At 41.7% G+C, this 17,811-nt stretch overlaps 1 protein-coding gene across 1 annotated transcript; it reads right to left on the bottom strand.

Annotated features, from left to right (window-relative positions):
• Positions 1-526: 526 nt before the first annotated feature.
• Positions 527-15,871, bottom strand: TCTN3 (tectonic family member 3). The gene is made up of 13 exons (XM_026115904.2): positions 15,662-15,871; positions 14,911-15,032; positions 10,644-10,774; positions 10,204-10,312; positions 10,010-10,128; positions 9,124-9,159; positions 8,637-8,711; positions 8,412-8,537; positions 7,316-7,411; positions 6,976-7,073; positions 6,178-6,343; positions 5,251-5,388; positions 527-1,368 (listed from the first exon to the last, which is right to left on the bottom strand). Exons 1-13 carry the CDS (start codon positions 15,781-15,783, stop codon positions 1,147-1,149), a joined length of 1,560 nt encoding a protein of 519 aa, XP_025971689.2. The 5' UTR covers positions 15,784-15,871; the 3' UTR covers positions 527-1,146.
• Positions 15,872-17,811: the final 1,940 nt, after the last annotated feature.

The following is a 17,811-nucleotide window of genomic DNA, read 5'->3' as shown; positions in this document are numbered from 1 at the left end:
ATAAATCCTTTTCTAAAAAGCATACTATAGTTCAGCCATTGCTTGCAGGAATGATTGAGCAAACTTCCCAGCCTATGGGATTCAGCAGGTCAGACCAGACAGTCAGAGTGATCACCTTCAACTTTAAAACAAATAAAATTACATTGTGGTCTCCGAAACTGAGTCACAGGTGAGTAAGGTATTGCAGTAAATTTTAGTCTCATAATACACCTATAAACTCCTTCTAAAATAACCGATTTTGCTCTTTAAGAGTGTTCACAACGCTCTCCAGTGTACCACCTAGAATTTCAATGACTATCAGTATCAGTTCAGTTCCAACCTAGAGCCATGGCAGAATGTTTCCTGGCTTGCAGAATACTAACCTAATTTGACTATATTCGGGCCTGCTTCCACAAGGAAAGATTAGAAAGGAAATTACCTTGACAAGGAACTGTAAAATTCAGTTATAATTCAGAGGATGGAGCACTTGCAAATTACTTAGCTTCATATAACACTATTGCTAATACAGTGATGAAAACAAGACAAGTTCAATTGAATATCTGTATTTGAAAAGGCATACAAAAGTAAGAGTCAAAAACTGACACAGACACATGGTTGCCATGTAACAAGGACAGTTCAGAGGTGACTGGCAAACATGTCTACTCACAAAATAACAATTCAGGCCCCCGGGAGACTTCACTAGAGAAATTATTCCATATTTTAAATGTTCACTTAGTTCCATATAGAAAAATGAGGTGCTTCTCTGATGGGAAGCTGAATAAACACAGCTCCAAAATCCTTGGATTGAACTTTGCTCCTCTCTCCATACTCCTTGGTTTAGAAAGCACTGTTAGTTTCCGGGAACACGGAATGATCGTTTTCACTTCCTCCTTCCTCTGTTCTTCATACATAAAACATTTGACAGACCCCAGCCCTCAAGAGTTTCACTGCAATGAGGTTTGCAGATTGTACACAAGGAGAATTAGGGGTGTGAGAGGCCGCATGACAGAAGCTAGTCATGTGGCTTAATCCAAGAACAGAAGGCACATAGATATCATAGGCACAGTATAAGAACCTGAGGAGAAAAGTCCATGATCTGGGTCATATTCTCAACATATTATTACACTTACAGACCTTTAAGTACATGCCCCATCTAACTGAATCTCTTCAGAAGCAGAAAATACTAGACAGTATTAGAATCAGCAAAAAACAGCCAACCAGATCACTTCTGTAACTTCTTTCTTCAGTCAGTGCTACCTTGAATGGAAAAAAGAAGTCAAATGGGAGTTTCCAATATGTCCTGGGCTGGCCACGTGGAGCTTCTGGCCATTCTGTCATGTCAGTGAAGGTAACAACAGTTGTCAAAGGCACCACGCTCATGCTTGGGAACTGTGATAAAAAGGAAAGCACAGAGAGTTTAGCATGCCTAACACAAAAGACACATCTTCTAGCTTAGCTCTCTAATGGCCACCCAAAATACCTAGTGTGTTCCATCAGCAGATGCTCATATCCTCTTCTGCATGTGGTTTTCATAAATCATTAATGGTACGGTGCAACATTTTAGTGGGGAAAAGGGAAACCCGATACCTTCATGGTACTGCCCTTCCCCATTTTTAAGAAGGAACACTGTGACACCTTTTACTAAAAGGCAACACAAGAGACTAAGGACTGTTTTTTGACCCTGTAGTGAGCATGGGTCTTCACAATATTCAAGTCAGGAAGATCAGGATGTGGATGGCTTTAGGTGTAGAAATGAATTGCTCCTCCCACCGTATTTCAAAACCTGTAAGAGCTGTGGACTCTATATCGCCGGGTAAAATGCAAATGGTGAGGACACCTTGAGGAATGCATTTTTTATAGGATAGGTAAACATCTCTCCCCTTCAAACATTTGCCAGTGGAGACCCGCTGTGGATGACCAGGAGGCAAGATGTGGGAGTTAACCATTCCAGCTACAACTTTTACTGGAATAGCTCCTCTTTCCCAAAATTGATACTTAGCAGGTACGGCCACGGCACAGGGCTCAGGAAAGATCAGCAGTTACTCTGCATTATGTCTTTCAGACCTCCAAAATGGAAATAGTCACTCAAGCTCTGCTGGAGTAAGCCTTCTAGTCAGGGGAATGGCATATCAGCCATTTGATTACACAAGCAGAAGCAATGCAAGCTTTATTTTTTATAACATTTGAGATGAGATCACCTGGCCCTTTCAATATGCAATTGCTGCCAGAAACAGACAGGACTGCCACAATGGTTTGATCAATAAAATAAAGCAGGGACCCAATGCATCTACAAATTTCTTTCGCACAGTTCAGGATATTGTTTCAGAAAGGAGACAAAGATTGGTAGATCATTTGGTAAAGAACAGGGGACTGGAATTCTGTTGAGGTCTCAGTACTTTTCTGCTTTAACAGAACGCTGTAAGGCACAGTTAACACATGCTCCTTGAATTCTGTGCAGTTTCGCAGCTGGCTTGGGCTGATCTAAAATCATGCTACTGCTGAAGGAGCAGCTCACTCCTGCTCCTTCTCTGCTTTGCATTGCTAACCTCACAAGAGGGAATCTACTTGCAGGATGCCTTCTTTTGCACCTCCACTGGCGTAAGGCAATATAAATCACCACCTCATTCACTTTCCTGAAAATGTGACAGCAATCAGGAAGATTGCCTTGGAGTAAAGTGGTGCAGGAAGCATTTGAAAAATCTCAAAGACAAAATTCATGAGTCTCAGGAGAAAAACACTGAGATTCCTGATGAATACAAGTTCTCTAATCAATGAGTAAATACATAGTAGACAGAATTGCCTTTGCCAGCAAGAAGCCTTAAAATGATTCTGGCTTTGTGTCTGGACCTTCAAACTCAGACTTAAAATCAGAGAAAGTAGGGGGAAAAAAACATCCCATACCGCAATCCCTCTTCCACAGCTGGGAGAAGGCATCAACGAGTAACTTCCAGCATCCTCCTGTGTAGCTCTACATCATTTAGGACTGTCTTGTATTTTCAGTAAGTCCGAATACAACTGTGATCAGATGTTGTGAATGAGTTAAAAAGAAAAAAAAATCTCTTTCCTGGGTTCTATGTATTCTAGTCAGTCACTAAGGCAACTCTCCAGTGATGTGGTACTAGCAATTTTTTCCTCTCTAAAGGAAAAGGTTTTCTCTAAAGAACAGAGTTTTCTGTGATAGAAAATCTGTAGGCAAAAATTAGCAAGTGACCTCATTTAAAAGTACAGCAAGATAAAAACAAGCATTGGTGACCTCACTGGTATGTTTACAAATGGCTGCAAATTCGACTGCTGAGTCTAGTACTCACTAGTACCTTTCTTCATAAAAGTATCCTGAAACTGACGTTATGTAAGTATTCGATTATGTCCTTAGATTAGAAATTATAGAAGCCTTTCCCCCTGTATTTTTGAGGAAGTTGTTCTTCAGTGTCTAGATGAAGAAAAGAAGCCAGTCTTCTTGTAAGCCCTTTCCCCTCTTTTTTCTTGGGGAGCAATTTTTAACATGGATCATTTCTGTGACATGGTTTACAGAGCAACTGCACAGATGCTTTCATCCGCATAAGCAAGGGGGAAGCAAACTGCACCATGAGGTTAGAAACAACAGGCCAGAACTTAATCTGCCTTTCACTACCAAAGATTTTGTGCGAGTTTCCTTGCACTTTTGTATCCAAGGTCCCTGTCATGTGTATCAGGAGATCCTAGCTGGCCCTGAAATCAGTCACAGCTAGAAACAAGTTCTCATCCATTGCTAGAGACACTTATGACAGATTTATATTCCAGCTCTCTGACTTTGGTATCTGCAGTTGAGATAGCACCTATAACAGTGAAGTTTCTTTTCCTGCTTTGTGTCTGTTTGAACTTGGATCCGGCCTCTGCTTCAGCCTCCTCTCACTTTCACACATCAGCGTTTGACACTGGCACTACTGCTGGCTTATAGTGACAAAAATCGTGTTCCCAAGATTGATACAAAAGTCATTTCTAAGACAGTTGATGCCATTGCCAAAAATGTCTTTACTGAAAACCGAAATTTATGGATTTCCACTAATGAAGTCAGTACTGATTTTAACGGTGTTTTCTTTTTCTTGCTGCCAGAAACTTGCTTTCTTATCATTTGCTTTGCAACATTCCTTCCAGCCCTAAAGTAATTAGCATCAGTTGCTCAAGCGGATGAAATCTGTCTCTCATGGTTCTTGCCTGGCTAATCCTTACCGAGGGATATGCACCCTGTGCTCTTGTGAGGAATGCAAGTCTCCCCTCAGACAGAAGCTATGTCGATGGAGCCATATAACAGCTCAGATTTAGAAGCTATCCTGGGGATAAGTTTGCTTCTGGGCAACACATGGTTTACAAGGGGAACATTTTACTATGTTCTTTTCACACACGTTGCAAGGAGGGAGGAAGAAGAGGTACCATGAGACATCCAACCAAGGAATACAAAATCTTGTTTGGACTGAGTCTGAAGTTCAAAGAGTAGCAGCAGATCAGATATGTCATATCTCACTGCCATGAGAGCACCACAGGAAGGTGTCAGCAGCTCCCTGTTGAAGCCCTTGAACAGAAGTAAGCTTGAAATACTTGTGCAGCCCAACAGATACTGCCATCTCAGAAATCCAGCCTCACATCAAAAACGGGATCCACTGACACTTGAAGAAGAGCACTCATTCTCCTTCACAGTCATCTTAGCTCCACCTTCCTGCTGACATCCTGTAAACTTTTCTTAGAAACCTGTTTTCGGGCTCACAGTCTTTCCCCCCAGTCCGTGAGCTCTACTGCCGTCAGCACTAGACTCTTCCCCAACTACCCACTGGTGATTTCAGAACCACTAGAGGAATAGTAATATCTTCTTGCACAGATTAGCAGCAGGCTATGGAGCCTGCAAAATATAAATGAAGTCAAATGCTGTTTCAAGGCTGTCAGAGACAAGAAGATAAACGTGCAGTTATTGAACTTTTGTAACTACGACTTCATATGGAGCATAATTAGGTGTTTAAAGTTTGAGCCCTTAAGCGGCAGAAGGTGTTCTGGGTTTGGAAAGAAGGTACCTTTTCCAGTTGTACAGCTGATTGAGGACAGTATTGGTAATACCATAAAACCACCTTCCTCTATGGAGCCATTAAATACAAACCCTTGCCACTGCAGCTAAACCTCTGGTAGAATTCAATATACCTCAACCCAATAATATCATGACCATTTGATCCCTTGCTTCTTAAATAACTTGTGAATCCCATTTAGCAGGCTCTGTGTATGAGAGAGGGGTTTTTAATTCCATACCTTTAGTGGCTGACACTGATAAAAGTACCGTGCACCCAGCATTTGAGCTTGTGGGTTGGACAGGAGGCCCTCCTTAGTCCACAATATCTGGATCTCCAGGGTCACAGGAACCATGCAACAGGAAGTGCAATTCACAGCCTGAAAACAAAATGGACCCCAAACATTTTAATATAATCTTTTAAAGGTGAAAAAGGACCCCTAAGGTCGTAAAGTGTAATGTTTTCAGTAGCACAGGTCACAGAATCTCAACCAGTCACTTCAGCACCAGCGCCATAACTTCTGGTCAGGTCTTTGTCTAGTTTTAGAGCTATATCCATCTTATCGTCATCTTATTTCTGAACAGAACTTGTCTTAGATCTCTCTCTTAGATTTTGTGTTTTGTTAAGCCTTCTCCGGATAGATTAATAATTATTAAAACAGAAATCTCATCCCTCACAAGCACCTGAATTGCAAGCTCTTAGGTAATATATAAATAACTGCAAAACATAGAAAATCACAAAGGATGATTCATTCAGGTAAGTCAACGGTTAAACAGATTCAAAGTAACATAATAATATAAGCATCAAAATAATGACAAGGAGAAAAGTAGCATTAGTTCCAAAACACTGTCAGAAAATTGGTAGTACAACGCTGAATTCAGTATTAAACTCTTTTTGCCCATTTAAATGCCTGGGACATGACTCAAGAAATATTAAATTTGTCAGTTCCTTGTTTATTTAGTAAAGGTGAACATCCTAATAATGTGAACCACAATAAGGCAGACTGTTTATGGGTATTAAGACTACTGAAAGTCATTGGGGATCATTACACAAAGAAAGTATGCCCAGATGAAGAAGCTGGTTCTTCTTCCTTGCCCACTCTCTCCAAAGTAATACAAGATAGGAAAAGGAAAAATATTCTCCATTGGTTTCTTTGCATCCATATTACCTGTACACTACAGTTCTGAATCAGAATGGTGGTCCACTCTTCCGCCCGACTTGAATGAGCACTGCCGACTATAGCAAGGTCCCCTGCTCTGTTCATCCCCTGAAGTGCCTTATATAACTTCTCCTGGATAGAATTACAGTCACTTTCTTCCAATATTTGGGATAGGCTGGAAATGAGACAATAACAGCTTTGACAAAGTGATTTCCAGGAGAGAGGAGACCAATCTCAAGAGAAAACTTCCCTTCTCAGTAACGACCATTTCAAGGTGTTTTCTGCTCTTGTAATGAGTCAACAGAATAATTATGGAAGTATTAGTACGGAATGGACTAAGTTCCAATCCTTTGCAATGAGAAGGGAGAAGATGAATGTGGCAGGATAGCAAAAAATGAGGAAAACTAACAGCTCCTTAACCATCTTATCACCCTGAGGGAGGGATAACTGTCCTGTCACCAACAAAAGAATGATCCAAATCATCAAAACCAAAAAAAATCACTTTTAAACATTCCATTATAATTCACTCCTCAAAATACAAACTTTAATCTTGCTCTGAAATGTCGCCAGACTGGAGCCTCAAAATTTCCCAGATCTTCACTATGTTCAAATTGTTCCACAGGTCTCCCATCCCTCTGATACTCAAGTCTTTTAAAAAGTATGTGAAAGATCTGTAGAATCCCACTGGTTACCTTGAGGAAGGACCTAGGCTCCACAGCAGTGAGTGAGATGCTATGGGAAAAAGTGGCGAGCGAGTCCACGCCTTCCAGATGTGTTAGGGAGGGTGAGTGCAGAGAGTGTTCTTACTTGAGCTTGCATCCTGTCCTCATATTTCTTCCAAACCGTACTTTATGCCTGAGGAACTGTGAGCAACTTCCATCACCCTGGCTCTGTAAAATGGTCATCTGACAGACTGCATGTCAAGAAGCCAAACAAAAGCATAAACAGACACCACAACTTGTATTTAACATTCCTCCTACTCCACACATTTCTCCTTAACCCTATCAGAGGACTACGATTCAGTCCTGACCAAAAGGCCTGCCAAATGCTGCAGTGTAATACTGATGTGCTCTCAATAGTCCAGAAAGTACAGTACCAGAAGTCAGTAAACCCAGTGACTAATAAAACCTGAAAGCAGAAAGGATACATGCTGCATGGCACCACCGTTTGCAATCAACAGTGGTGCTCCAACGATATAGCCAGGGTTTCCACTTCGAGGCAAGGTATGAGAAAGAGTCCTTGTCTACAGAGAGGCGAACAGGAGAACCAAGGCAGGAGAGAATGTTACAAGGAAAGAGGAAAACATTATCGCCAATCAGATCCATTCATCCTGTAAGAACAAATTCACATTCTCAGACAATGTAAACGTAACTCATTTTTGGAACAACTGAATATTATGCACTACCAAAGCCTCCATTATTTGTTTCCAAATCCTCCTGACTCAGCAAGTTCATCTTCAGTCCAGGAACCAGCAAACTAAATGCCACTGCCCTGAAATGTGGACACTACCAGAACAATTCTTGAGACATCAAATTCATACTGCTCAGCATTTCTCTCAAAGGAAGCGAACATGTCAGCCTGGGCAGTTCCACAGTCAGGGCAATGATCTGCAGAACAAACCCTGCCTTGACCCTGATTCTGGGTGGCAGATTCCACTGCTGAACTGTTCTCTGAAGAGAACCTCTGGGGATAACTTCATCCACAGTTCAGTTATCAGCCCCTTTATCCCACCCTGCATCTACGGGAGAAGGTTTGTATGAACTTCAACATACATTAGTATTTCCCAGATTTCCACCCTTACAAAGTAATTCTTATTCCCACTACAAGGGCAAAGTTAAATAAATATCTGGAATAACTATAGCAAATTTGTTCACAAACACTGAATATCTCGGGTATAGCACTTAGCTCCAACCTCGTCCTTCAGAAGACCATGCTGGTGACCCTGATCTTCTCATCCTCCCCACTGCCCCCACCCCCCCCCCCAAAAAATCAGGGCAGAACAGAATAGCCAGTTCCAAATTTCACAGTGCAAGCTTGCAATAAGCCTGAATCCCTCTACTTACATGGTTTACTTGAGACCAAAACAGTGCTCCCTCTTCCTTCCACTGCCAGTCCTGTTTCCCACGGTTCTGGTACTACCATACTACCGTGACGCTGCCCTAATCTTACCACATAGGATCTGTGTAGAACTAGGCCACAGATTACAAACTTGGTACAAGCCCAAGGAATATAGGGGCACTGACCCAGAAGTGCAAAGTGAAATGCTGCTGCAGAGAAGATCCTGAGTCCCCAGTGATGCTGGTGACTTTGAACTGGACAGACACGCTCTGAATCCCATGGGTGCTGTTGAATTCTATCTCATAGACCACCTGAAAGTCCAATACAAAGGGGAATCGGAGACAGTCAGGTAATAGGGCAATGACCTTAAGGTAGACCTGAGCTGCCCTAAAGAAAGAAGGAGCAGATACCTCAGAAACAACATTGTTACATGTGTTGTCTTTCATGTAGGGAGCTCCAGGGGGTGCGACTGGGGTGATCTTTACCTGGAGAAAGTAAAGCATACTAACAATTAGCAATTGTTTAAGAGGAGTGTGACTTTCTTACTCTTTTCCAATGTTTTTCCATCCAAATCAGATTTCACCTTCCCATTGTAGATGTGATCTGGGGACATATCACCCTGCCACAGACGCCCAATTTTTTCTGAAAGAGAACAACCTGCCCGTCTGACTCCAACCCTATCTATGCCCATTCATTTTAAAATACATCTTGCCTTATATCCCTAGGCTTTTTTTTCTAAAACCAACGTCACACTTTCTTCCAAAAATCTTGCTTCGGACACAGATCATTTCCATTCTCCCAAGTTCCCAACCCATAGACATTACTACAAATGCCTAAGATTCCAGATACACTTTATCTCAGAAGCAGAAATTATTTTCATTGGCAAAAGTAACTGACCTGCATGGACTGCACAATGGTGCCATTAATTGGAACCTGGTGAAAACAAACAAACAACAAGAAAAAAACAACAGATTTTCTGGGTTTGCATGTGCTCAAAGTCATAAAGCTATCATTAAGCAGAGCCTACAAATTATGTTGACAAAAATTACTTTGTTTATTCCGAATGTATGGAACTTGTAATCAATTTGTGATCTAGAACTCACAAACATACTTCAGAGAAAGCATCTGTAGAACTAGAGAAGACAACTTTTATTCTTGGCCCTGCTAATGACCTACTGTATGCAGATACTTCGAAATATCAGCATCTTTGGTCTGTTCCTGGAGCTCCCCCTTCTGGAATCAGGTAATTTCTTCAGCTTCCATTAAAGAAAAAGTAAGGCTTTTGCTTCAGTGTCAAAGCAAGCCCCGAAAACGAGAGTTAAATTCTATCACTGCATACTAATATGATAATGGACATTCAGAATGATTTTACAAAGAGCATATTGTGTCGGACAAACTCTTCTTCTTTCTCTAAGAACACCTATTGCTTGGCTGACAAAATAGAACAGATAAAAATACACTTAAACTTTGATAAACACTGTTTAAAATGTGAGAGTTCCATTTAAATTATTCAAATTATAAAATATCAATAAAGTACCTGTTAAATGCATTAAGAACTTGCTAATAACTGACATTTACTGGAAAGCATTTTGAAATGCAGGATTATCACCAAGCGCGGACATTTTTAACAGGATTGTCCGTAGGAAGTCCATAATAATCAGGAGATCAGGGGCACTTCGTAACAGACACCTTTAGCTTACAAATTAGCTGAAGTTGCAATGGAAAGCAATGCAAAGTCAAGCAAATGAGATGTCGAGCAAAAGGAAGAAAAAATGACATTCACCTTTAGCACTGTGAAGTCACGGTAGTAAGAGGCAGCATCCAGGGCAGGGTCAGTGATGCAGCTCTTGCTCAAGTTGACAAAAATCCGAGTACAGCTTGTGCTTTTACTGTCCAGGAAACCTGAGTTAAAAGATGACAACAGATATGAGAAAACAGGAGCAAACCACCCTAAGAAATTCTTCCTTCTTTACTAACCAGCAGGATTTCCATCAACACAAAGTCCACTGGCTCCCATCCTGACTGGCTGTCTAAGAGTGCTCAGTACAGATGACGAATCAAAGTAGGTCAGGATCGGATCACCGGCCTGAAAAAATAATTTGGAGAAATTACAGACAAAGTGACTCTGGAAAACTAAGGCTAAATGTAAGGTGAGGCATCAGGGCAGAGAGACAAATTTATACATCTCTTTTGTACAGAGCCAGTTTTGTCTTGAGGGCTGTCCAAAGTTTAAAATAAAATACAACTAATCAGAAACGTTTTTTGTGCAGCAAGGAAGGAAAAGAACAAAGTAACACTACGGACTACAAGGTAGAAAACTTACACATGAAGAATCTTTCAATACGTTCTCATGAGGCTTCACTACAAATAGCTGTAGCAAAGGTGCATTTTAAGGTTGCTATTGTATTTCAACTCACCCGGTAAAAAGCAGAGAGGGATGGCTGTGCTTGTGATAGCGTTAAGAATGAGTGTCTGCCATACTTTTCTGAGAACTTCAAAAAGTCAGATTCTTTGATATGCTGCGGCTGTTGGAAATAGTTCAGGTTTGCTGAAAAGAGAAAAAAATATCCACCAACATCAAGTTATTAGAAAAGATGCATCTAAGAAAAAGGAAATACTGTGCCAATATTTTTAAATGGGGCAACTTTGGCAATTATAAGCTCCGTAGTGCCTTATATTAATTAATCCTTAGTAACGCTGCTAAAAGACTAATATGAGCAATAAACAGGATGATCATGAGCACTAGCCTATACTGTTTCATGGGAAACGGATGTTAAACAAATGCAACCTTCTAAAAGCACTAAAACTGCTGAAGGCACCTATCTTAATGTATGATCTAATTTCTGTAAGACACTTGAGTTAGACTCCTATGACATTTTAATGACAAAACATTACCAGCATGTGAATTCAGTAAAAGCAACGTTAAGTGGATTCAAAATAATTAGGGTTGATAAACCTTAAAGTTAGTGTGAATAGCAAAAAGGCATACTAAAAAAACAGGGTTTCTATTGGTATCCCACAGTGATCGCTGCCTGGTCCAGTGGTACTTAATACTGTTATTAATGTTAAAAACTATTAAATTATTACTGCTAAAACACAAAATCATAAAATGGCAGATGATTAAGGACATACTATATAGACTCATCCTGATAAACTCCTTCGAACAATAAACATTTTAATATATCCAAATGCAACATCTTACACCTGCATTCAAGGATTACAGGTCGTACTGACAACAGGAGCAAGTAGCAATATCCTCAGCTATAGTAGTACCAGAAGGAATTTATGTATTCCAGTAGATTTAAAGAGAGAAGCAGAGCGAAGCAGAAAAGAAGAATTTAAGATGAAATACATCTCAACGTAATTCTGCTGTTAGGAAGGCAAAGCAGATCCTTGGAGGTACTTGCATAGAGTAGCAAGCAGAAGTAATAGCTTTCTTGTATCTTAATAAAGCATTAGTCAAACGGTCAACTAAATCTTTTAGGAAGCTAAAGTCCTAAGGACTATTAAATTCCTACAAGTTTCACAATAATAGACGTGTAGAAGAGTTTTCTTATTTTACACTTAGGGGTATAATCATTAGATGTAAGCAGATACAAAATTGAATACTGCTAGTTCTGCTACTCACAGAACCACTTGTTTTCTGTGGAATACAGTTCTTTATGCATCCTTCAATTATTAAAGCCTAACATTTGACAACACAGATCAACAATACTACAGCTAAACACTTTTTCAAACACTTCCATAATGCCAAATATACTTGAGAACTGAAGAAAAAAGCCTTACCCAGCAAAACTTATGATACTCAAACTGCTTAACTTCTAAGAGAAAAGACCGAAATTCGACCTTTTCACAGTGTAAAGTTGGCTCAAGAAGGCACACTAGCTACTGCAAGGCTATTTAAATTAGTAGAAAAAGGAAAAAAAAAAAACTGACAGCTGGTATTGAAGCCAGGCAAACATTAAAAAAGGCAGAGAAAAAATGGTCAGGCTAGTGGATAATGGTTCCTGTGACTTTAAAATGCACTCATATTAGTTCCTCCACTGATGTAGAAACAGAAGTAGCAGCAGTATTCTCTTAACACTTGCAAAGACTAAAGATAAAGTTGTTACCCTGAAGAGCTAGCATATAAAACAGGAAAGCCTTTAAAAGTACTTTATATATTTTGAAAATATCCAGTATTTCCAACTGTCACTGGGAAACGATCTCTTCCCTTGGTGAATTGTTAGTTGGATCAGCAAGACAGCCTTATTCAGCCAGCCACATAATCATCAGAGCTGACAGCAGGGACAGGGTGGGAGTGAACTGTTAGGGATGTGCTGAGCAGTCAAACTGTCCCTTTTGGTGTCAATACAGCCTAAAATCATCTTAAGATAAATGTGAAACTCCACCCTTAGCATAAGAGTGTGAAAAGGCAGTACTTGGAAAAATGGCAAAATGAAGAAATGGGCCACAGATGGCACAAAGGAAAGAGAAGATTCGATGTGATGAGCTAGCAAGGTTGGAGGAACAGCAGAGTTGTGAATAGCTGCCAGACAGAGAACAACAGCATGTGAAAGCAGAAAAATAAAGCAAATGAAGGATGATAAGGGTCACAAAATGGGCAAGGCAGATGACTGGATGGAGCAAAGGATGTTTTACACTTCAGGAGAGACAGCTGAAGTAGAGAGCTGTTGCCAAGAGAGAATGAGGATAGTCATGGAGAGAGCCATCAGTGACAACAGAAAAAGAAAAGACTTCATCTTAAAAGTATCAAAGAGAGGAATTACTAAGACTTGAACATTAGCCTGGTATCTGCTCGCAATGGTTTCAACGAGGTGCAGTGAATTTGGGCACTACCATCTATTTGTTATCCACTAAGATAACTGTAGTGATCCTAACTGGAAGACCATTGTACATCGAGGAGTTAGTGACCCCCACGACAGTTAAACCTAAGTAGGTGCAGGCCTGTGCTGTGCTGTGCTGTACGTATGGCTTGGCCTTCAGGCCTGTGCCATGCTGCATATATCTCTTGGCTGCAGGATAAACTTAGCCAGCTAATTGTAATGAAGGCACCTGTAGGCAGCTCCCACTTGGCACTGGTGATTACATGGCATGTCCTTGTCTTTATCTAAAAACACAGCACTAAATTCTCCTCTTTGCTTGACAGTAGAAACGATGAACAGAATAGTTTTCTTTTAATAAAATCCTATGAGAGCTCAAGAGACCAAAATACTTGGTAGTCTTTCCGTGGACAGGATCTACATGATGTGCTGCATCCTGATCAGAGGCCCATTTGATGCTGCACAACTTGGGGCTTCCAGGATCTGAAGGGATATAAGATTATCTATACTGATCCTCTTTTTCCTGATAGTGTTAAATCCAAGAAATGGCATTTTAAGTGATGCTTTACGGAGACTGAGAGCCTTTCTTACTGGCATCACAATGAACCAGCACCTCCTGGTGCAAAACAATAATTCTTTAGTTTCAGAGTCTGGTCCCATTTGCCGTCTTCTGGGAGGTCCTCTGGAGCAAGCTTGATCATATTTCTGGCAATGGCAGCTCATGTCACCATCCATGTCAGAAAGGCTTCTCCCACAGTCAACTGATGGGAGCATATCTGTATGCTTCCTTGGGGGAGGACCAAAGAGGAGCAGGCTGCTTCTGCCAGAAAACTTAATCATCCCTCAGCTGATCCCAGGCAGAATCATTCCCAGACATTCTTCTGACAAGCAGCACGGGAAAGAAAAGGCTGAGAACAGTGAATTCAGTTGTTCCTGGATGTACTACACCTGATGTACATGTGCAATCAAATGTTTAGGGCTTGTTTGGTAGGCCTAATCATGTGACAGGTAAAGGCCCAAATATTAAAAAAGTGCATGTCCAAATGGCCAGAAGAATCTGGTGCCCTTGATCTGGACAGACGATCCTTCCTTTGGGAAGAGGAGTGGAAGAGATTACAGATCCAGAATCCTTCTAATCCCATTTTTAATGATACTGAGTGGCATGAGAAAGGGATAAAATTTAGCTACTTGCAAGATACACACTGGAACAGCACTGATGGCACTGTCAGCAGCCATATGGCCCTCATCAAAACTCTTTGAGACCTACTGAAAATTGGAACGGGGAAAATTCTATCACTATTGCCTGTCATACTACACACCTCTTGTTTCTTTGTTTTTCCCTGTATGCAACACATTCAGGTAACACCTGTGAAGGGCTGAGAGTAGTACCAGACAATAGGAAATTAAACCTGCTTTGAGCAGGAGCTGGACCAGATGACCTCCCAACCTAAATTATTCTATGATTTTATGATACGGTTTGGGAGTAGACGGGACTGTGAGTCAAAACTCCTAGACAAAAGATGCAGAAAACAAAACAGTAAGTGTTTAAACATGAGACCCCGATGAATCCCAATGAATGCCACAAAGTGGGTTGCTACTCTATGTGTAGTAAAATAAGTAAGGTATCTCAGATACAGAAGCAGTTGATAAAGGCTGATTTTTGTTTAGCCAGAGAGCTTAAACTGAGTGCAAAGATCTTTTTTTTTTGTTGGTCTTTGGTGGCAGGATCCTGATTCACTATGGTCTCTCAGGGACCACAGCAGCCCAAATAGTTAGTAAGTTATAACCTATACTTGTAAAAATAGATTCCCTAAGCAGAGGTGATCTATGAATTCAGTGCATGGAAAGCAAGGTAACTTACAGTCATCTGGCTGCACACAGAACAGCAGATCACGTCCACCCGGGGCAGTGATGATATCAGTAGGATAAGGGGTGTTAGCTCTGAATATGATCGATTTTTCCACACACACTTGACCGGCAGACCTGCATCCCCCCCGTCCCAAGAAGACTATTAAAGAGGCTGTTCTTGCATAATTTAATATTACCACAAACATGTGGTTTTATATTACCAAATGCCCGCAAAAGATTACAGTATTCCTTTTCATCTGCTAACATAAGTTACTGTACAATTGCATTGATAATCAATTACAGAAAGCCACTCTCTCCACTGCAGTCATTTTGTGGATACTATCTGTTTGTATATTTAGAAATCACTCTTAATTTCCTGGAACAAAAAGTAGGAAGGAAATTCAGTGCCTACATAGGACATCTCCTCTTGGTCCTCCCCACCTCGGCAATCCGCAAGGAGAGAGCTGCAAGTTTCACTCTCCACATAGCTGAGACTGCCTCCTCCCTGACAGCATCTCTCAGGCCACGGTCGCTTTACCGTCTCCCAGTCATATACTGAAGTTGTGTTTTATTTTCAAAACAGGGCTGCCTAGTTCCCACCCCCCAAAGCCCCACCCCAGACTAACCAAGCCCAGTTTCACCTAAGCCTTTAAAATATTCTGGCCCTCAGGAGCAAGCAGCCCCCGGGCTGAGAGGCCTCACAAGCGGCAGCGCCCGCCTCAGCCCCGCCGCCCCCCCCCGCGGCAACCCGCCCGCCCGCCCACCTGCTGCCGCCGGCGAGGCGGGCCGAGGCGGCGGCTCCGGGGTCGCGCAGGCGGGCGGGGCTGCCGGCGGCCACCCGCGCCAGGAGCAGGGCCAGCAGCAGCCGCCCCCGCGCCCCGCTCATGGCGTCGCCTTGTCGCTAAGGAACGCGGCCGCCGCCCCTCGGGCCCGGCCGGGCGGCGCATGCGCGGCAGCCCCGGCGCGGCGCGGCGCATGCGCAGCTGGAGCGGCCGTGCCGTGCGGCGCAGTGCGGCAGAGGCGCGCGGCTGTGAGGGTCCCGTCGCGCAGTTAAGGCGTGCGTCGTGTCGTACGGACGTCTCGTGGGAGGATTTTCTGTGTCATTGTGTATGTGCTGAGAATGACAGATGCCCTTCTGCTTGCCTTTGCGCTACAGAAGTTGAGTAAGTTACTTAGTTCGCTCTGTTTTACGATGCCTAGCAGTGCATCACCTGGCCAGCGGGCTGCGTCGAGAGAAACGTGCTTCATTTGTGCTAGACGTTTTATTACAAGCATTTCCATATAGCACTGTTAATTTTGATATCATGACAGTTCTTCTCACGCAAATGCCAGGATTTAATTAACATAATTACATAAGGCTAATGCCTGGCTGGGTTTAGCTTGTAAAATTACTTTTTTTTTAAATTGAAGATGTTTTTGGAGGTACTTTTAGGAGGTTCTTTTTCCTGTAATGTTTAGTTAAACTTTGAAACTCATTGCCACAGAATATCATAAATACCAAAAAATCTACATAGATTCAAGGACTGTTTAGACAAATTCATGGCAGAAAACCTATCAAAGATTTTTAAACACACAGGTAGTATAACTGGATCGGACGTTCAAGGTTGCTGGTCATGAGCTGTTGGAAGCCATGGGAGCATCCCAAGGAAATACCACAGCACGCTTTCCCTGTTCTAAACTCTCCACCTTCTGCTATTCATCTCTGTCAAAGGAAGGGTAACCGGCTGCAACTTTGGTCTGATCTGGTACGTTCTTAAAACGTTCAATAAATATTACATCTTCATCGGAAGCGGAGAGGGAGAAGAAATAGGGTAAGCCATCATTTGATTGGCAAGAAATAATGACAGCAGAGACAACAGATGCCCTGAGTCATCTAGTATCTCTTCATCATGTCCTGACTCCTCCTCTCCCTAAAATTTGTCCTGCCACTCCACAGTAGATATACTATTTCGGTGATTTGGTTAAGAGTGCTGTGTAGGAACCTACCATAAAAGTTTAAATCCAAACAGACTGATTTAAACTCTTCATCGGACAACTAAGAATGGAAATTAAATTAATGCAAGTTATCTGTTTGTGGTCAATTTGTAAACAAAAAGAATAAGATGCAATATATACTGCCTATAGATGATACTTCCACTTGGTCTAAGTAAGTCTCTCTGCTGCTTAGAAATGTTGTTTCTCCCCTTTGTTGCTCTTCCTTATATGCATTCATATCTTCATGTTAGTGTGCAGCCCAGGAATAAATAGAATTATGTGCATGTAGTGTCCGGGGAACCATACGTGAATTCTAGGATACTTCATGAGATGGAACTGCATTTGCAGCACAGATAGTGCAGTCGGCCTTAAGCTCCCTTGAGATACTTACTGTAGGGCAGAAAGAAAGAAGCAACAGGTGGGAAAATGCTATAGAAGACTCTTTACACATTAGGCTGTTATCTCTTATATGATGCAAAAATAAAAAATAGCCACTACAGAAAAACCCTGTGGAGAAAGGTTGTCTTGCAATGTATGAAATGAGATGTTTGAATGTGCAAACCAAAGAACAAAAGAGTCAGGGAGAAATTATAATGAGAAATTACAGCATATGGATGAAGCCAGTGGTTTGTTTGAAGTCTGTTCTCTGCCAATGTCAAGACTCCCATTGACTGTAGGAGGACTGGAGATGGGTGCATCATCCAGTACCTCGTCTCTTCAAAGAATGTCAAGGAATTTCTATAACAGGCACCCAGAATGTGAAATATTCTATCCTTTGATGAAGTTTCTTTTGACCTTCTATGGCTTTATGCAGGAGCCATTTTAATTGTGCCTGCTGGGTGCCCGGACACTGTCAGCCCTCAACAGCCCAGTTTTAATTGTGTTGGTTAGAACAACTACTGTAATCTTCTTGTTTGCGTAGGGATGACTAAAACATCGG

The sequence above is a fragment of the Dromaius novaehollandiae genome, chromosome 6, assembly GCF_036370855.1.
Source record: "Dromaius novaehollandiae isolate bDroNov1 chromosome 6, bDroNov1.hap1, whole genome shotgun sequence".
NCBI classification, from domain to species: domain Eukaryota; kingdom Metazoa; phylum Chordata; class Aves; order Casuariiformes; family Dromaiidae; genus Dromaius; species Dromaius novaehollandiae.
Note: the sequence above shows the minus strand (reverse complement) of the source record. Positions and strands in the feature narration are given on the sequence as shown.